We start from the raw sequence: 22,383 nt of genomic DNA, 5'->3' as shown, positions 1-22,383 counted from the left end.
GCTGGTGAGTGCTTTAATTCAACATACTATTGTTTTGGAGGTTTTGTGTCAGTGCAGACGGATTTTCCTCGTGGTGACTTCGGCGGTAAAGGCCCAGCAGTAGTGCTCACAGTTCACTACTGATTTACTGGAGTTGAACCCTTAGTACTGACCCAAGTGAGTGGATGATCTACTGGTACTGTGGAGATTTAAGGAGAGTTCACATCAAATACTGGATCCAACACAGATCCAACAGCTTTGTGCTAGAGGAGCCCCTTATTTGGAAAACTAGGTTAGCCTCAGTTTAAGCTAGTTTACAAATCATGTAGAGCACAAGGTTCACAATCACACAACTGAAGACACAAACGATTCAGTTCTGAAACATAGAACTAAATGACAGATGCTAACATTAAGAGCTTTACTAAGAAGGAACGTTAGCCAAAATTATATGTAATGTAAGGGATGATTTTACACAAGAACACAGCATAAATGAACGTTAGCTGACACAAATCCAGGTTTCGTTGCCTGGATTCCAGTTCTTTCTCTGAATTGCAGCGATCCATTTGCTTCTTCTGTCTTTGGCTTTAGGTCGCCGCTAAAACGAGAGCTCCGAGTGCTTTTAAACCTATTTGTGCGATCAATGACACAACAGCTCCACCCCATTTTTTAGATCGTTCTAAAGTTTTCGCAGTATTCAAGCCAAAGCTGCCACTCGTCTCCCTCTTTCTGCCACTCAGTGGGCGGAACCGCGGTGACTTCCGCTAGCGGTGACATCACGTGCAGACCCTCTATAGACTCAGACCTCCTCCAGAACCTGAATAAGCCCCACCCCTAAATGTCTGTAGTTTGATTGGCGTTCCTGTGCCTCCACTGGCTGCTTCCGTCCTGACTGTCCACAGTGGGGGTTTTTTTTAATGTGGGCTTTAGTCAAAAGCTAATTAAAAGTTTCCAGCTGAACTCCCTCCATATTTTCAGCCAGTGCAAGTTGGTGGAAATCTACATATGAATGCAGATCAGCCTTTGACAGTCCACTATCTAATGATTTCATTCTCTTTTCACTTTTCTATCCCATAGTGACCTTCTGTTTTTCCACTAATGAGGACGTTCACAGCCTCTGTTTGTCTGAAACTCCTGCTGTTTTCTCTACAGTCGTCATTTACTCTTTCGCCCCTAATGACCCTCCACTATATAGTCATTTAACACCATTTATTACAGTCTGGATTTAACATTTTTCATGTACTTTCCTGCATTTAATTCACTGAGTTATGTAGATGTTCGTTAAAGCTCAGAGTAAATTCAAGGGTTAAACAGAAAACTGGAGAAAAAGTGACTTTTTCAGCAAAATCTATCATTAACTGAACATAAAAACAAATGTCTGCCACCTCAGTTTGTTCATGACGCTTATTATTTTGTAAATGTTTTCAAAAATTTGGTTAATTTTATTTATTTTACTTGTTTTTGATAACTTTGTTCATTATTTTGTCCTTTTTTTTTCCGTTATGGCGACTCCAAAGGAATTTTTCTCTACATTTACTCTTTCACCCTTAAAGACCCTCCACTATTTATGCCACAACTTTCAAGTCATTTAACACCATTTATTACAGTCTGTATTTAATATTTTTCATGTACTTTCCTGTATTTAATTCACTGAGTTATGTAGATGTTCATTAAAGCTCAGAGTAAATTCAAAGGTTGAACAGCGAAAACTGGAGAAAAAGTGACTTTTTCAGCAAAATCCATCATTAACTGAACATAAAAACAAACGTCTGCAGCCTTATTTTGTATGTGGCACTTATTATTTTGTTAATTTTTCCCAAAATTTTGTTCATTTTATTTATTTTATTTGTTTTTTGATCATTTTGTTCAATTTGTTCATTATTTTGTACATTTTTTAGGGTTATTGTGACTTCCAAATACAATTTGTTTGGGTTTTTTTGTGCCTTTTTTTTTTTTTTTTTTACCATTTTCATTTGATTATTTCATCAGGTTTGTTATATTCATTTGTTTTATTTTCCTTTTCTTCGTTATTTGCTTCATTTTCTTGATATTTTTGTTCTATTTTTTCATTATTTTGTCCTTTTTTTCAGTTATTATGTCTTCCAAATAATTTTCCTCTACATTTACTCTTTCACCCGTAAAGACCCTCAACTATATAGTCGTTTTGCACCATTTATTACAGTCTGTATTCAGCATTTTTCATGCATTTTACTATATTTAATTCACTGATTTAGGTAGATGTTCAAATGTTAAACAGGAAACTGTAAAAAAATGTTCGTGGCACTTACTATTTTTAAATTTTTTTCAAAAATTTGGTTGATTTTATTTGTTTTATTTCTTGTTTTTGATATTTTTTTTCAATTTGTTCATTTTTTTGTATGATGTTTGCTTTTGTGGCTTTTTTACCATTTTTGATGGATTATTTCATCAGTTTTGTTGTTAATTTTGTTTTGTTTTCATTTTCTTCATTATTTGGTTCATTTCCTTGATATTTTTGTTCAATTTGTTCATTATTTTGGACATTTTTTTGATTATGGCGACTTCCAAATTAATTTTTCTCTACATTTAACCATTACCAAGCAATTTATATCCATTTATTATAATATTACTCTCTGCACTTTGCATTTTTTTGGTGTAAATCATGTATTTTTCTATATTTAATTTACTGATCATGTAGCTGTCCATTAAAGCTGATCTTCATTTTGTTCATTCTATTTATTTTTTGCAGTTTATTTGTTGTTTTTTTACTTGAACCATTTTCATGTGATTATTTCATCTTTTTTTTAAAATTTTGTTTATTTTAATTTCATTTTCTTCATTATTTGGTTCATTTTCTTGATATTTTTGTTCATTTCATTATTTTGTACATTTTTTTTGGTTATGGCAACTTCCAAATGGATTTTTAAATTGATTTATCACCATTTATTATAATAGTATCCTCTGTATTTTGCTGTTTGAAATAAAGGGTTAGATAATTCCCTCTGACGTCCAAATAAAACCAGATGTGTACTTGTGTTGACATGTTGCTGTCGACTGGGATGGCTGCAGGTTTTTCACCTCTAATGCCGTTCATGTGCATCCCAGGTCCCAGAATTCAGTGCAGCGGTCCTCCCTTCCAGAGTCCTGAGGGCTGGAGTTGTGCTCAACAGTATAAGTAGAAATCAAAGTGCTGCTGGATAATTGTCTTGTTCCTCTGTATCTCCAGCCATTCCACTGGGATTGATCGTAGTTCCTGGTGACAGCGACTTAGAAACCTGCAGAGAACACATCCAACGCCTGCAAGAGGTAAGAACCAAGAAAAAGGATGGGGGGGGGGGTGGTGAAGATGAAAAGGCCACGGTTCTGTCACTGAATAGACAAATGCACAGTGACAAAAAGAGCAGAAACGCCTTTTTATATCATGTGTGGTCTGATGTTCGGTCGCCCTGGAAATAAAACAGTCCACTTTAGTTCACCTTTATTTCCACTAGTCCGTTCACAACAGAATACACCCACACAACACCCACAAAACACCCACACAACACCCACAGAATCCTCCTGGAGACACCGACACTGCTTCCAGACTTCCTTTAACAGGGTTCCTGCGGGGTCTTGAAAAGTCCGAAAAGTCTTGAATTTACAAATCTGAATTTAATACCTTAAAAAAGTCTTTCAAAGGTATTGAATTTGATGTGGTAGGTTCTTCAGTTGTTCACTGTGTTGTGTTCAAATGCATCTGTTAAATGTCCAAACTGCAAAGACAGTGTCGTTAGTCGACTCAGTTCCACCTGTTCCAACCCAACAATTTATATTGAAATTAGGAACCAGTTATCGCTAACTTTGCAGCCACAGGTCAGAAATGACTGTGCTGTCATTGGAATAAATAAATACATTTTCCTAAATTCTAGGAGTTGTGAACTTTTGTCAGTATGGCCGTGAAATAGGCTTTGAAATGGACATTGAATTCTGTTTGAAGTAGTCTTAAAAAGTAAAGTTGCACCGATCCGATATCAGGATTGGATATCAGCCCCGATATCAACATTTTAGCTAGATCGGGGATCTGTAAAAGTAACCAATCCGTAAGACCGATCCTTCCCCTTTAAATTTTTGCGACACAGGCTACATCATGCTTGCCGAACGTAATTCTAAAAGTAACACGGTGGATCTGTATGTGGAGGATGTAGTGGTTTATGTAGCTCTGGGGGGGTGATATGCTGGATGACATGACATCTGATTATATCGGGTATCGACTGATACTCAAAGCTCAGTATCGGTATCAGAACTGAAAAAGTCAGATCTGTGCATCCCTATTTAAAAGGTCTTAAAAAGTCCTAAATGTACCTTGTAGAAACCTGTAGGAACCCTGGTTAAGGTTTCGGGTTTCAAGTCAAAAATGTCATTGCGAGAAAAGTCAGGCATTCGTTTTATTTTCTGAACCTTGGAAGGGTCGCAGAAATATCGGAGTCTATCTCAGCAACCGATGAACCAAGGCCGAGTTCAGGTTACTTAATTTATACCCATTCATAGATTTGTTTTTCGCACTACTTTGACGTTTTTCAAAACATAATGACATGCATGGACTACAGCCATGTTCCAATGGGACCCTTGTCTTCCCTTATTTGAACTCCGTTTCTTGCTTTTTCTCTGCGATGTCCAACCACTGTCACATTTCATCCACTTTCTTGTTCTGACCTTTAAACAAACTCAAACCTCCAACAGAATTTGAATAACCTCCTCACAAAATGTTGGTATTTTCATATACGCCAAAAATAAATAAATAAATAAATAAAGACATGAGTCGACTTTAGACGTGTTCCAACTTCCAACTGGACCATGTGTTCACTTATAGCAGTGTTTCTCAAACTGTGGGGCCGGCCCCCGAGGGGAGGCACGAAGACCGACCAGGGGGGTCATGGGGTCACTCCTGGGTGTTTTTTTTAGAACATGTAGCAGGTGGAACTAAAATTTTAGCATTGGAGCACCCTGGACTCATTTTAGGGACGCACAACAAACCAATCTGCTGCCGTGGTGATCTGTCACTAGACTAAACAAAAGCACTTTCTCAATATCAAGAACGCAGAGTATGGTTTTGCGAACTCGGCTCGTGTTCCAACATAATATCATATCATCTCATTGTGATTATCTAGTCTAAAACCATTTCTAAATTCCGTTATCAGAAGCCGCTGTAACATTTGAGAGCAGTACGAAGTGCACCTTGGGGTGTTTGCCAGCCAAGTCTACACGAGTCACCAGCCAGTGCATCCTTGGTTTAAGCTAGCTGACAAGAACAACATCCGGGTATTCCATGCGTTCTTGGTTTATGCAAACTTTCAATTGGGACAGTACTTGGGCCGCAAAGGATGACATTTCACACGAACGCGAGAACGGAAGAACAGACAAGAACGCACATTGAGAAATGGCCTAAGAGTTTAGGTTTGGACGACAGACAAGGATTGACTGAAAAAGACGCATGGGACACAGTTTGTACAGTTTACACTTTAATGTTCTGAGATGTGTAATTTAAATGGGCTCATTAATCGCTTTTCCATTGTACATCTGCGCAAAACTTTGCTGATATTTACTAAATGTCGAAAAAACAGAGGTGCGTAATGTAGGTTTTTCCATTAAATCGCAAATGCGATGATTTGCTTATTTATTATCGCAAGATGACACGAGAAGTTATGCCATAAACATGGCGACGGACGTAAATATGGTGTTGATTTACAGATATATTCATTATTATTATATATTACCTCTTTATCTTGTACTAAATTAAAAAATGTTTCAGTTTCCCGGTGTGTCCACACATACCGCGACATGTTTCTTTTAAAACTCTATGTTCGGTAAAAGGTCTTTCCATTGCAGTTTTGCATGATATACCATTTGCACTACACGCAAAAAACCACCTCTTGCCAGTGCAAATTTTTTTTTTATCGAAAAACGACTTTGGGCAAAATATTTCCATTAGGTACATTTTTATGCACAAGTTATATTTGCGCAATTTGAGGGTCAATGGAAAAGCGAGTAGTGATCCACTGATATTGTTCAAATGCTCATCTTTGTTGCCAAAATTTGTTTGTTCTTAAAAAAAAAAACTTTATTGTCATAGTTGTAAGATACACACTTCCTTTTTTTATTTGGAAGCAAAACACAACAATTTATTCAAGGAAAAGCAAAAAGCATTGTTACAATATTGATGTTTCTTTCAGGAAAAGTTATAATTGCACCACAGTTACAATGTTGTTGGGGTTGAGGGGGGCCTGGACATTTTTCGTCCTCCAAAGGGGGGGGCCACAGAAAAAGACTGAGAACCACTGCCTTATTTGAACTCCACTTCCTGTTTTTTTTTTCTCAGATGTCCAACCACTGACACATTTCATCCACTTTCTTGTCTGACCTTTAAACAGACTCAAACCTCCACCAGAATCTGAATTAGCCCCTCCTGAAATGTTGGCATTTTCATATACGTATATATTACATAGATATATCTGCACTTTTTTTTTTTTTTTTTTTGACGGTTGTTATTTTACTGGTTTGGTCCACTTCAGTTCCTGCTGGACTACATGTGACTCATGAACTAAAATAAATTTGACAGCCCTGCTCTACAATCAATGAAGTTCGGCATTAAAAACACACATCCTAGTGCCCGAGGCTATGTTCAGACAGCAAGTTTTAATGCACAATTTGGATATTTTTGATGAAATCCGATTTTTTTGTGTGTGCTCGTTCATATTACACATTAAATGCGACTTCTATCAGTTTTGAGTATGAATATGTATATGAAGAAGGCCTGACATAATGCGTGATCACGCAAACACGCACTGTGTTTACACAAGTATGTTTTTCCTACCGCTCCTCCTCTTGGGACACAGAATTGTGACATTTGTCGCATTTCAATGACGTAAAGGTAAGATAAATGCGGCCTGGCTGTTCAGACTGAAGTCGCATTGCAAAATAGCAGATGTGTATCGGATTTAGGACCACATATGAAAGTGGCCTGAGTCGGATTTTTAAAAAACTGGATTTGTGCTGTTCAAACTGTCTAACAGATCGGATACAGGTCACATATGGACAAAAAAATCAGATTTGGGGCACATTTACCTGCAGTGGAAAAAATACATTTCTTGTGTTGAAAACGTACAAAACACCCTTTTCACTTGTATCTATTAAGTAGCATTGGAAATTGACTGTTCTTATTTTATTATTACTATATTATTATATTATTACCGTCTTATTGATTCTCTTATAATTTCTCATTGGATAAGGTATAAATTATAGTTCAGAATGCTTTGTTCTGTTGTCCACTTTCAGTCACTGCAGGTGTGTGTGTTGTGTTTTTAGTAAGTCTGTCATTTGTAGAAAATCACAGACGACGCTTTTGTATTTGATAAAACCTTAGTTCCATGGATTAGCTTCTTCTAAACTCGTGTCGACTGACTCCAGCAGCTTTGTGTGTGTGTGTGTGTGTGTGTGTGTGTGTCTGGAATACACACTTCTCAACTTTCCTACACTGCGATCTTTCCCTCCAGGATTTCTGCTCAGTCCATCCTACCTTTGGAGGTTTGGGACTACAGGTTGGTAGTCGAACGCTGGAGTTGTGTGTTTCTGTTTCACTTTCTGGCACACGGGAAACTAAGTGCTACCGGCTTCTACAGATTGAAACACACACAAATATACACATATAAAATCATCTAAATCAATTTGCAGTCCTGGTTTGACTTCTCCATCCACAAAGGATTTCCACAACACTACCAAACATCCACCCACATACATAAACAAAACAGATAATGCACCGTATTGGTTAAGATTGTGGTCACTAATGCCTCACACAACACACTCATAAATAAAACACACTCACACCCACTCCTGCTCAGCCCATCATTCGACACTGTAGGATAATAGATATTTGCTTTCTAAGTTCCAATTTTTCAATTTCAGAATCTTTGTATATATTTGTTTACTTATAATAATAATAACAATAACAATATAAATCATAATGCAATATCTGGTCGCAGTACGGGATGATATATCGGTATATTATTAAAAGTGACTTAACGCTAAAAGTTTCACACCAACTATAGGTTCCATTGAATGTAATTTAATTGATAATATGGATAATTATTAGTTGAGAAAGATATATAAAATTTTACCACATTTTTACATCACATTGATGTGAACTAGTGTTTATATTCAGTTTATTAGGTCACATACATACAAATTAGTTACTGTAGTGTAATTTTTAGCTTATCGTTAGCCTCATATCATAATTTGATTAGTCGTATACAGACAAATTAGTCATTGTAATGTCATGTTTAGCATATCGTTAGCCTCATAGCGCAATTTATTTAGTCATATACAGACAAATTAGCCACTGTAATGTATGGTTTAGCTTATTGATGAAATGGTTGTTTAGTTCAAATGTGTATAAATTAGCATTATTTGTTTGTAAAGCCTGGAAAAAGCAGCAGATGTTTGTTTAAATAGGTCAGTATACTGTCCTGTTAATATCTATTGTGCTTATTGTCTGGTATTTGATCTTCGGTTTGTATTTTTGTTGTGTTATAAGCCCATGTAAGGGCTGGACATGTTTTTATGCAGGACACAATAATAATTAAAAAAAAAAAACAAACATTCATTCATTCATATTGTTAGCCTCATGGCATAATTTCGTAAGTCATATACAGTCAAATTAGCCACTGTAATGTAATGTTTATCATATCGTTAGCCTCATAGCATAATTTATGAAGTCATATACAGACCAATTAGCTACTGTAATGTAGTGTTTAGCATATTGTTAGCATCATAGTATGGTTATATCTGCATAACTTCACAGTCCTATCACTGTTGCCTCATTTTATGCAGATATCACAATTTGGGCAAAAATATGACTTGGGCAATTATGCTATGAGGCTAACGATATGCTAAACATTACATTATAGTGGCTAATTTGTTTGTGTATGACTTAAGAAATTATGCTATGAGGCTAATAATATGTTAAACATTACATTACGGTATCTAATTTTTCTGTATATGACTTAATAAATTATGCTATGAGGCTAACAATATGCTAAACATTACATCACAGTGGATAATTTGTCTGTATATGACTTAATAGATTATGCTACGAGGCTAACAACATGCTAAACATTACTATACAGTGGTTAATTTGTCTGTATATGACTTAAATTATGCTAGGAGGCTAACAATATGCTAAACATTACATTACAGTGGCTAATTTGTCTGTATATGACCTAAATTATGCTATGAAGCTAATGATTATGTATTTTAGAGGGAAATGAACCCAGCTCACTAATGGAATAGTCGGTATAAGTTACGGGCCTGTATAAGCAAAAGGATAGTGTTAGTCTTTGCATAATTTGTAATAATCGTATAGAAAATCTCTGCAAACTTAGTTCAGCTCATAGGAGGAACATGGGCCACAGACCTCTGTCTTTTATGTCAGATGCTAAATTATTCCAACTTTATCAATTGCGGTCTTTCCAGTCATTATGAAAGATCATCCTAATGGCGACCCGTGTTTCCAGAGGCCATTACTGTAACAGATGAAGGAAGCCAACAGCGTCAGGGAGTCGTCCTCTGAACAGGGCTATATTCAGTCCATCCCACAACCACATGGTCGATGACAGAAATGGAAAACCAACATTCTTCTTGGTCCTCGTTGAACTCCACGGTACAGAAATGAGTCCCCAATTAATATCAGACAGAACATAAAAAGAGCATTTAGAAAAAAAAAAGCCGCAGCTGCAGTCAAGGCTGTTCATTCTGACAGATGAGGTGCATATCTGTAAAAAAAAAAAAAAAAACGTATTTTAAGATCTACAGTGAAATAGCAGCGGTGATCAGAAACTATGCATTTAGACAATTCAGTCTTTTTTTCTCACAGTAACATGAAGCAGTAGCTGTTTTTCAAATAATCTGACTGTTTTCAACACTATTTTCTTGATTATTTACCTTAATATTGTTTTGTCCAGTTCCAGTCACTGCAGGTGTGTGTCTGCTGTTTTTTTGTCATTTGAAGAAACGTAAGACATGAAGTCACCTGATACTTAATAAAATCTTTATTAACCCTCCTATTATCAAATATTACTAAGATGTTTTACTCTTGTCAATCTGACCCCAGGGGTATTTGCCTCCAGAAAATGATTTACACAAAATAATTGACCAAGTTTTTGTGTCAGGCACTTGGTTTATTTGTTGAATACATAAATGATATTGTTTCCCCCTCCCCCATGTCACATTAGAACCAAAAATGGAAAATTACGGTCCCTCTGCTCACTTCAACAACAGCTGCAAAGGCCATTTTCCGACTGGGTACCCGAGTCCATATCTGAGCACGTTTGACCCCAAAGTCCACTTCATTTTATCAGTGTGAATGCAAACGTTCCATTCACAAGTTCCGTACCCAAGTCCAGCTGAGAAGGTAGTCCTGGGTACGGACTGCGTGGATTCCAGTACGGAACGTTGCAGCGTGAAAGCAATCTGTACCCGAGACCGGAAGTGACCTAAGCCCCATACCAGCCTCGAATCCGCATGGCATGGGCGCACCTTATCAACCAAACCGCTTGGTGATATATCAGGGACAACGAAGGTCGCTCTTCTTCTCTTTGCCTCAAACAGGCTAACAGATGGACAAGGATTGCTGCCATTCTAGACAAATGAACAGAACAGTCGCTCGGTGAATGATGTAAGGGTTTGTCACTTCTGAACTTGTTGGATAGCAACAGAATTCCGTCCACACCGCCACCTACTGTTTCAGCCCTGTAACACTCACTCGTTCTCAGGCATGGGTCACGGTACGAGCTAGTGAACGCAACATCTGTGGGAAAGGTGTGAATGTGTCCAGGTACGGCACGGATCCGGGTACCCAGTATCGGTGTTGGTGTGGAAGGAATTCTGTCGTCCAACAAACGCGGACGTCAGAAGAAGACAAACCCTTACGTGATCAGCTGAGTGACTGTTCTGTTCATTTGTCTACGATGGCGGCAATACTGGTCTATCTGTTAGCCTGTTTAAGGCGAAGGGAAGAAGAGTGAGCATCGCAGTCCCTGATACAGGGCATAAAATTAACACCTGCCAAGCGCCAATGGTGAGTAAAAAAATAGCTTGGTTTGTAAAACAAAAACAGTCACCCGCCAGTAGCCGATGCAAAATTTTGAATTGCATGTGAGTTTTTGTTTTCATACATCAGACCATTTCTGCCGGCACCGGGTTGGATGCCGTAGGTGATACTAACACCTGCAGGTTAAACGGAACGTTCCTGTTAAAGTTGTCAGACTCACTCAGTCAATGTCAGAGGTTGCACTTTTGAATATTTGTATTACATGATGACGCAGCAGTCACCTTGAAATGAAATATAACCGAAGAAAATGCCAATAATCTAATTTTATCTGTACATAACTGTTCTTTAAGTGATGCTTCAGTTGGATTTTCATAATAAAAACCTATGGTAATTATTTTAAATCAAATAAGGCATGATTTTTTAATTTGGCCAATGAAGAATATTTTTGGCTGGTAAATTCTTGGAGGTCACTAGCCAATGGCAGATGAGGCAAAAAATTAATTTCATACCCTGCCCTGATATGTCACTGAGTGGTTCGGTCGGTAATGTGAGCCCATGCTGAGAAAATCAGAGGCTTTTTCAGGAGACAACAGTCCATGGTCTTGTGGTCATTGGGTCACTTCCGGTCTCGAGCATGGATTGTGTTCAAACGGCAACATTCTGTACTGGAGTCCGTGCAGTCCATACCCAGGGCTACCTTCTCAACTGGACTCAGTACAGTACTCGTACGTGGAACGTTTGCATTCACATTGATGAAATTTAGCGGACTTTGGGGTCCAACGGACTCGGGTACGCTGTGTGAAAACGCCCTAAGAGTGTGTCCCACCAGACACAGTCAGCCATGTTGAAGACGTTGAGTCATTATTCCAGCTCTTCATATAAATGTCAATTAAAAATATTGTAGTTGAGATGATAATTTTAGAGGGGAGGCATGTGGACAGACTTAGACTTCAGCTCCAAACCTACGTTGGCCTCCTCAGTTTGGCAGGAGTTCATTAGTCCAGTTGGTTCCCACATGTCCACACCAGCAGAGGTATTCAAGTTCTGGTGGGAATACTTGTTTTCCCCACCGTCCTGTTATGGATCAGCTCTGTACCTGCAGGTGTGGGGATGTTAGGACACACACACACACACACACACACACACACACACACACACACACACACACACACACACACAAGTTTTTTCCAGCTAAAACAGCTTGGGCTCAAATTGACCCCAGAGGAACACCAATGCGTTCAATATGTGTTCAGCACATTGAAAAAATATCCTCATGATCGTTTAATGCGTCATCAGTTGACCCCATCAATACAGGAAAAGTCATGAAATATGAAGTAAAAATAAAAGTCAACTGTTATTTTTTTAATGATAAATATTGAATGGAGTCAAATTGACCCCGAGGATAATACGAGGGTTAAACAACGTATAGATTCTTTTGACTGAAATATTCAAAGACTTTTATTTTGAAACAGGTAATGAAGTGTTAAGTTTAGGGATGGGAATTACTGAAAAAAATTAGCCATTCCAGTTCCATTATCGATTCAGTTCCTTATTGAGTCTCATTGGATTAGGAAAAAAACTATCGTCCAAATCAAGGGAGTAGGTTTGATTTTTAAACTGGTGGGGACACAAAAGTGCTCCAAGGCAGCGCTCCTAAAAATTGAGGTTTTTTTCCATTTGCAATCGCAATTTCAAGTTGTGTAGAGCTGATCAAACAAGCAAATAATAATTGTCAGGAAAAAAATTCAGTAATTGACATGTTTATAATGCATATGTGTATACAGTAACTGAGTACAGTTATTGCCTGAGCAAAAAGGCTTTTACTTTCAGTTAGTACATGCAGTTTATTTGCCACAAACATGGATGTGTAAAATCACATCTAGAATCTGAAGTTTTATTGTTTCCCCACAAATACAGTTGCTCTCTTCCACATAAAAACATGAAAGTCAGTAAAAATAATTTTTTAAAGTGTATCTCTTTGGCATTGAATATTGTCTTTTATTCAATATCTGTATTGTTTATTGATTTATTTTTCTCATACATAACTGATCAAAGACATAATAAAACAGTAAAGATGCAGGGAGAGGCAGAAAGCCTCAAATGGTTTGTTTTAAAGCCTCCACCTTATGAATGCATAAACATTATAACATGTATGAGACTTCCATAGTCTATACACATTCAGAATTCATTTTAAAAAAGACTATATTAAATAGAGTCTTTTTATCAATATATATCAATGTGATATTATAATTGATTTCCTTGACTACGGCCAGTGGTTTTATCGGTAGGGACAACGCAGTAGCAGCTGGATATTGGTAGGGACGTGTCCCTAGCGTCCCTATACGATTCTTCACCCCTGGTCCAAATGCTTTGTTTGTATTAACTCTAACATTTTTCATTGGATTCGAACTAAACTCATAAAGCGGTCGTTAAAGGAGTGACAGAGTAAAACATAGAACTTATTCAATAGTATCAAAAGTAAGTTCAGGACTGAAAATGGGTCATCAAACCATAATTATTAATTCTCCAACTGTCAAGAGCAGGGGTCTCAAACATGCGACCCGGGGGCCAAATGCAGCCCGCCAAAGGTTCCAGTCCGGCCCGTGGGATGAATTAGTGAAGTGTAAAAATTCCACAGTCAAATAATAACAGCAGAAGAACCGACTAAAAATGACTCCATAGTTTCTTCTTGCTTTGATGTGAGAAAAATAATCTTATATTATGCCTATAAATAATACAAACTTCAATTTTTTACTTGTTTTTTGTGCGAAAAATAACATTTAATTATGGAAGTATTTACATTTACAAACTATCCTGTAACAATAAAATGCGAATAACCTGAACAAATATGAACAACCTGAAATGTCTAAAGAAAATTAAGCACAATTTTAACAAATTTTCTTCCTGTTCCTCAGCGTTTAGTGTCTTTGTAGATCTGATCCATAATGCACATGGAGAAATAATAAGTTGAGGCAGAATATTGTTAAAATTGCACTAAATTTTCTTAAGTTTTATTATTTAAATTTCAGGTTTTTTTTCAGGTTTTTCACTTGTTTTTTGGATAGTTTATAAAAGTAAGTATTTTCATAATTTAATTGGGTTTTTTTGTACTAAAACAAAGACAACAATTTGGAGTTGTCATTATTTATAGCTTATTATGCTATTATTTGACTCGTTCGGCCCACTGCAGATCAAACTGGGCTGAATGTGGCCCCTGAAAGAAAATGAGTTTGAGACCCCTGGTCAAGAGTCAGATATGTGGAAGTAATATGACATGTTAATGATGAATAAAGACAGAAACGTCAGTAAATATTTAGTACTTTGGTATGAGATACAGGGGTAATATATAATAATAATAATGAATATATCTGTAAATCAACACCATATTTACGTTCGTCGCCATGTTTGTGGAATGACTTCTGGCGTCATCTCGTGATAATAAATTTTTTTTAAAAATCATCGCGTTTGTGGTTTAATGGAATAACCAACATTACACACTTCCGTTTTTTTTACATTTAGTAAGTGAAGTAAATAAAGTAAAGTAAATTTTATTTATAGAGCACTTTTCACAGACAGAGTCACAAAGTGCTTAAATATCGGTAACGTTTTGCGCAGATGTCCAATGGAAAAGCCACTACTGGTACTTACAATTAGAAAATAAAAATTGTGGCAGTTAACCTAATAAATTTAATAATAAGTATCAGTCATGTCTATATAGTATAGATATGCTTAAACTAATAAGGTTATTATTGTTATTAATTATAAAAGGAGAAGGGGTGGGAGTTTATAAGCTGTACTTCTTCTCACTCCTTTTCGAATATGTATTATATGTAATTTTCTTCTGTTTTGACATTCATATTCGAAATAAATACAAGCAGTTAAAAAAAAAAAAATTTTTTTTTTTCCCAGTGCAGCAAACTATTACATGATCAAAAACAAATACATTTTAGCAAAAAAATGTCTGGGGTCGTCAGAAATTTGTGATGTTAAACTGGGGTCATGAGCCCAAAAAAGATTGGGAAGCAGTGGATTAGTGCGAATTAGGCTAGCACTGGGGTCGGACACATTTGAAGAAACAGTTGTGATCAAAGTCTTAAACTGCTTGAACCTTCACTGGGCCAGTCCTGGTGGTATTGACCAACACTTAATAATAATGATTATAATGATGATGATGATGATGATAATAATAATAATAATAATAATAATAATAATAATAATAACCAAACCCAGTAGGAGCTCATTCACACTCAGTCACAACAGTTAGTTTCCCACGTGTCTTTGAGTTTTTGCCTTGCGTGTGGTTCTGGCATGTTTGTGTGTTCTTGTACAGATGATAAATGCTGCATGCTTCAGTGTGTTTATGGACAACATACACTGTTTCTGCTTGTCGTGAACTTTGTTGTATTGTGATCTGGGTTTGGCTCTGTTGTTTGGATCTGTATTATTCCGTTCAGACTCTGAAGTGATTAAAAAAAAAACAAAAAACAAAAGAACACCAACCTCACAGTGACTAAAGGTTGAGGTTTTGTTTTTCGTCACGTCTTTTTTTAATGATCGTCTTGTGTCGTCTGTCGTCTTCAGGGTCGGATCTCACAAACAGATCCAAGAACAAAAACTGTCAAGTGACAAATCCTCTTCACACCGCAGCTGTTTTATTGCCTTGTTCAAAGTTGTCTGTTTGACAAACACACTTTTCACCAAACCGTTGTGTCACATAGTCAGCAGACGACAAGAACACCCAGAACCTGATCCTCCATTCAGTTTGACACACAATGGAGTTTTTAGTCCAGAATAAAGCCTGATAGCATGTCCACACGAGTACAGAAACGTGTGTGTGTGTGTGTGTGTGTGTGTGTGTGTGTGTGTGTGTGTGTGTGTGTGTGTGTGTGTGTGTGTGTGTGTGTGAGAAAACCTCGAAAGTTCATTGTTGGTCCTTTTTTTTTTTTGTCATAAAATGGTTGTGTTGGTCAGTCTTCACGTTGGCCTGATGAGTTTAGAAATATTTAACCAATGAAAAGTGTTGAAGAGATTTACACCTGATGGCATCTATCTATCTCTGTCTTTATCTCTCTCTCTCGTTCTATCTATCAATCATTCTGTCTCTCTCTCCCTCTGTCTATCTGTCTCTGTCTCTATCATTCTATCTATCTCTCTCGATCTCTCTCTCAGTATATATCTGTCTCTCTCTCTCTATCGTTCATCTATTATCTATCATTCTATCGGTCTATCTCTCTCCCTCTCTCTCTCTCTCTCTCTCTCTCTCTCGTCTTCACTGAACACATCTATTAAACATTCGGTGTAACTGTAACATGTGGTTGACCTTTAACCTTTTCATGCATGAACTCTTACTAAACTACTGCTATTGTTGACACATAACCCATATCCAGTGGGATTACTTCAGGATCCTATTTCTTTATCATAAAACCCACATATTCACTGCAGTGGATTCCACGCATCAACAGTTTAACATGTAATGCTATAAATATTTCAAGCATAAGAACATACATAAAGACAATCTATCAATTATTTAAGCAAACATGATTTCAGTGTAAATGGAAGTGTCCACTGAGGTGAATGTCATGAATCTGTGATTATCTTCAGGGGAAATGCCAGTCACTGACACAAACTGACAAACAATTAAAAAAATAAATATTTGAAAGAATATCAGCATGCATTCTATAATGTCGACCAAAGCAGATGTAAATGTAGAAAGATTAAAGAATGAACCAATGTTTTTAGTGTTATTGTACAGTGAAATTGAGGAGAGAAGAGAAAGCAGCATAAATATATATACAAAAAATACTATAAATCTAATATAGATAATTTAGCCTCTGTAGTAGAAGGTTTCCCACTCCTTAAAGTTTGACACAGTCTCTAATGTTATGAAATATTTTGTTTCCAAAGGTGTAGCTGCATCAGTCACTCACAAACAAATGAAAATATGATGATGATGATTGATGATGATTATTATTAATTTATTATTAGTATTATTAGTATTATTATTATTAACAAGAAGAAATAACCGAACTAAATGACTGTCCTGGATGTGTTTCATTATCTGCTGAAACACCCAGATTCGACCTTGATGGAACTGAGCATGTGCAGAAGGTAGCGTGTGATTGGAGAATAGAACAATACTGGGCCCAGTTCAGTGAACTGCAGAGTGATTGTTAACGCTTTAACCTCTGAGACATGATTCCAGGTAAATGTGTGTCTGTTTCAGGTTCGTTAAAGCTGCTCTGAGTATGTGCTCGTGTTCCTTTTCTTCAGTGGTTTTGTTTGACTGTGTGTTTTAGGGTCAAAACAGGTGGAAGAACAGAAAAAGACAAAGAGAGGAAGTGAAGTTTTGACAGGATTGGACTAAATAAGGCACTCAGAATGTACATCAGTAACAGATGTAGGATGTTAAACATCGACTGTGAACTGGTACACACTGAACAACAAGGATTTGAATTTGGGCCCAGTAGCTTTAGTTTTGAGACAGTTTTTTCTAAATCAGTCCTGCTGCTTTTTGACACCTGGTTTAACTCCAAAAAGCAGTTACACAGTTAAAATTCAGTAAAAACACAGTTAAAAAACATAAAGGAAAATCACCACAATACTGCAAACAACAGAAAAAACAAACAATGAGTTGTGCTCTTTTAAACCCCCCAAGTATAGTGTCAGATTGTTTTTGAAAGTTACTGTCTTTGGGTAAAACTTCCTACAAACATATCTGTATGTGAAAGTACTCAGATATTAAAACTGCACAAGGACATTTGACCTGGTGGGTCAAGGTCATCTATTTTCAGTATTCTTCCGCTCCATGACAAGATGCATCCACAGTATAAATGTGGTGCAGATATCTGTATGCATTCTTCAGATAATGTGATTATGTTGAATACACAGACAAACGACAAAACGATGACAACTGAGGACTTGCAGCTGACGTCACTGGTCATGTGATTGTTGTTTACACCGCCATATTGGTAGGCACGCTATCTGGATCCAGAAAATCAGAACTGTTGCTTTATATCGTGTTTTTCTTTGGACTCGTGTTTGTGTGTTTTGTTTTTTACGAGTGACTGTTTGTGATAAAGGCACCATAGACGAGTTTCAATGTTCACTAACAACAGTGATGTGCGCGCAACTCGGAGGTAAAAACAGGAGTACCAGCTCCAGCCGGCTCACATCAGCCGTACGCCTCCAGGCCCTCCCTCAGAACTCATGAACGAGCCGATATGTTAGCTCTAAAACGGTCCATTAACTGTCTGTGTCCAAAAGCCCCTCCCATCTTCTCTTTCATGGCTGCATAATTTGACTTGACCACATGGGGAGGGCTGTCCCATAGTTAAAGCAGACTGGCACAGACGGGTGGGCAGTATTGTCACCAGCTCCAGCTGAACTCAGCACTGTCGCCTGCTGTAGCTCCGCCCACTTCCATCTGCCTCACCCAGCTGAGGAAACTCAAAGGGAGCAGGTAGATCCCAGTCACTCTGTCTGTATAGGTGATAGTCCAGGGGAAGCCCTCCTGTAGGTTTAAAGGGGTCTGCATCACTGGACCACATGATGACGATTCATTTTTTCCATGCCGCTAACCGCAACAGGCACGCAGGCTAAGTATACTGAGAAGCTATGCTAACCGCGGTTATAACTATAAACAGCAGTGGGCAGAACAGAACCCAGCGTCTTTATGCCTAACTTAAAATTGATGAAAGCTAAGTAATAAACGGCACACAGGAGTTCAGCAGGTCCATCCTGTAACACGCTGTACGACCCAAGGAACGCTTGCCTACCAATATGACATCGTAAACAGAAAACCACGTGATCATGTGACATATGTGCAAAACCTCAATACCCCTCAGACAAGAGGTAAAAAACCACAAGGAAAATGGTGTAAAACAAAACCAAAGTGTGTTTGCCCACAGTCCAGGTGGACTACCTTTCTCATTAGTCTGTTACCTCAGAGCCCGTCAGCGCCCTGGTTCTGTCCTGTGTACTCTGGTAACCTGTTCCCTGTTGACACAGAACTGTGGACATGAGCGTCACACCCAGTGACCAGGAACTGGTTTGTGCACCGATTCACACTTTCAGTTTCACCACACAAGCAAACAACTTGAAGCGTGGGGACTGTTTTGCCTCATATGAGGTGGGTTTTTGATGAATATAAATCAGCCACTGGGACAACGCTCAGAGTGCAGAATTCGGATCATTTGATTGGTTCTGTGGCAGTAAACAAACCAATATTTCGTGCTGCAGTACTGGGGCAGGAGCCATTGCCAAAAAATATCCCAAATTATCTTTTTTTTATAGTGAGTCGGTCGCACTCACTGCTCTGATTCCCCCCATTCTACAGGTGGTGGGGGGGGGGGGTGCACTGAGCATGCTCATACGTCTGTGGAAACAACAAGGTCTGTCTTCTATCAGCACATTTTGAAATTTTTGTTATTGAGCAAACGCTTACATTTTTATGAAGATTTAAAACAAACCCTCTGTTCAGAACGCTCACCACAGACACGTCAGGAGTTAAAGGGTTAAAGCTCTGTATGACAAATACATGGGATGGACAGAAGGATTTGTCCACCGCTGTATTATGATTCTGTCATCTTGACCAAAGTAGATGTAGATATAGAAAGATGATTGAATGAGTGTTTTTAGTGTACAGTTTAGTGTACATGTACAGTAAAACTGCAAATTCCATCCTTGAAGTAAAGCCTGAAGAGAAAACAGCATAAATATAAAAATACTATAAATGTAAATACAGTATAAGAATAATTAATGACTGTGTGTTTCAGGTCGGCTCTGGTTCCCAGCCGTCGTCTACTAACACACACTTACATTCATACGCAGAAATAAGTCCAAGATATCAGCCTGAGGTCTGAAGTAGACAAGCCCATGTGTGAGTAGTAATGTTAGCCGTGCTTACTCAGGCTAATCCCATAGATTCCCACTCCCACACTCCCGTCTCCTGGGGAATCGCCAAACACTGCAAAAGCCTTCCTTTAAAGATGATTCAGTGAGCGGCAGGAGGTGTACAGATCAGTCCAAACACAGGGCTGGGTGTCAGCACATGCATGTTTCAGGTCAATACGTTTGTGGAGGTGTTTAGAATGGGATCAGTGGTTCATTGTGTGTGTGTGTGTGTGTGTGTGTGTGTGTGTGTGTGTGTGTGTGTGTTCTTTCCACTGTTCATAACACTAAGACTCGTACTAAAGGAAATGAAAACACGCTCACCTGCTGCTCTGTGTTCAGGCTTTTACTTTTCTCTTGTTCTTCTTCTTGTGCTGTGGGATTTGGCTGTCGGTTTCTTACTGTCATGCTCTGTTACCCTGATGTGGGGGGGGGGGTTGTCGTGGGGGGGGGGTTGTTGTGTTTTAAGTGTGCTGACCTCTGTAACCTGAACCGTGAGTACAGAGTGTAGAGCTCTACAGTCCTTTCCAATTTAACAGTTTACAGGAGCAGACTGCCGTTTCCAACCCTGTCCATGGACATTTACACAGAAACCAAACCCAGCTCCACATATTCCACATTTATACTGTTTTCCATGTTCATGTGTGTGAGCAGGCTTCATTTTACTGTCATGTTTATTATAATCCAACTGAGATGAACAGCATGTTTGGTGTGTTTTTGTACCTTTAGCCTCATAGAAGTTTAACAGCCTCCGATTATATTTAAAATAGTTGTAAATGTGGAACTGTATGATATGGTTCAGACTGTAGGTGTTTTTAGATGCATCTAGAACAGGTCAGTCTGTTCCATTACACTCATGAAAGGATTTGGCACAAATTAGTCATAGGCAATGGTTCATGTGACTGTCATTTGTAAAATGGACACAATATAATGTGAAGAATAATGTATACATTAAATATGAAATGAATAATAATGTATATATATTAAATCTAATGTGAAATTAGGAACTGATTTAAAGGATCAATGGGATGCAAGGATGAACTGAAAAGGCATCCATCCATCCATCCATCCACTAGATTATCCATTCATCCATTCATTCATTTATCCATCCATCCAACTACCAGACCATCCACCCAACCACCCGTCCGTCCATCCATCCATCCATCCATCCATCCATCATCCACTCATCCATCCATCCATCCATCCATCCATCCATCCATCATCCATTCATCCATCCATCATCCACTCGTCCATCCATCCATCCATCCAACGACCAGACCATCCATCCATCCAACCACCCATCCATCCATCCATCCATCCATCCATCATCCACTCATCCATCCATCCATCATCCACCCGTCCATCCATCCGTCCATCCATTTGTCCATCCATTCGTCGATCCATTCATTCATTCATTCATCCATCCAACTACCAGACCATCCATCCAACCACCCGTCTGTCCGTCCGTTCATCCATCCATCCATCCACTAGATTATCCATTCGTCCATCCATTCATTCATTCATCCATTCATTCATTCATCCATTCATCCATCCATCTACCAGACCACTCATCCATCCATCCATGCATCCATCTGTCTATCTGCTCATCCATCCATCCAACCACCCAACCATCCATCCACTCATTCATCCACCTAAGAGACCATCCACCCATCCAACTATCAGACCATCCATCTGTCCATCATCCACCCACCCAGTCCTACACTGTCTCTGTACATGTTCTTTATAACACTACTGCCGTGGTTCTATAGGTCACTAAAGGTCAGTGGATCGTTACTGACCAATAGAAACAGCTCATTTATCTGGTCGTGTCAGAACCAGGATGATGTAATACTAGGTTTACTGTGTGACCGACCTCTGACAACTACGTCTGACAGGACAGTGTTCTCATGTTTGCGTATCACTACCCAAACCTGATGTGTTCTACGTGTGACGCTACACCCACACTCTGTTTTGATTATAAATAACATAATTTATTTAATCCATTAACATATAGTAGTAAGTACTGGTGATAGGAAGTAGCATGTTGGCGCACACACAGAACAAATCCTGTTTCAGGGATGGAAACCCAGGTAAACAGAGGCAAGTCTAAGGAGCTGGAGCCCATTCAGTTTGTGCTTACGATTCATTTCCAGGAGGAAGTAGCTCATTATTTCGGTCGAGTCGAACTGTGTGAGTCGGTGACAGTTGTTAGTGAAGTCATGCTGAATTTATGCATTCACTAAACTCAACAAATAGTGTTATTTCAATGTGGCAGTGAAGTACTCATTAGAACAATAGCTTTAAGATTTACCGAGGCTCCATTTCAACACCATGTCCTCTGATATAAAGCTTAACGAAAAGATTTAAAAGGCTCATATTCATTTAAACCCACTTTTATGAGTCTGTGGTTCATTTATTTGTGTATTTGGACCCTAATAGTTCATCCAGTTTGAATTTGA

At 38.2% G+C, this 22,383-nt stretch overlaps 1 protein-coding gene across 1 annotated transcript in view; it reads left to right on the top strand.

Annotated features, from left to right (window-relative positions):
* LOC115431922 (diacylglycerol kinase zeta-like) overlaps positions 1–22,383 on the top strand; it is a 205,361-nt gene that overhangs the window by 66,834 nt on the left and 116,144 nt on the right. The window contains 2 exon segments of the mRNA XM_030152643.1: positions 3,182–3,261; positions 7,485–7,529. Of these exon segments, the coding sequence (XP_030008503.1) occupies positions 3,182–3,261; positions 7,485–7,529 (125 nt within the window).

This window comes from Sphaeramia orbicularis, chromosome 2 (genome assembly GCF_902148855.1).
Source record: "Sphaeramia orbicularis chromosome 2, fSphaOr1.1, whole genome shotgun sequence".
NCBI classification, from domain to species: Eukaryota; Metazoa; Chordata; class Actinopteri; order Kurtiformes; family Apogonidae; genus Sphaeramia; species Sphaeramia orbicularis.
The sequence above is the reverse complement of the archived record's forward strand: the minus strand, read 5'-3'. Positions and strand labels throughout refer to the sequence as shown.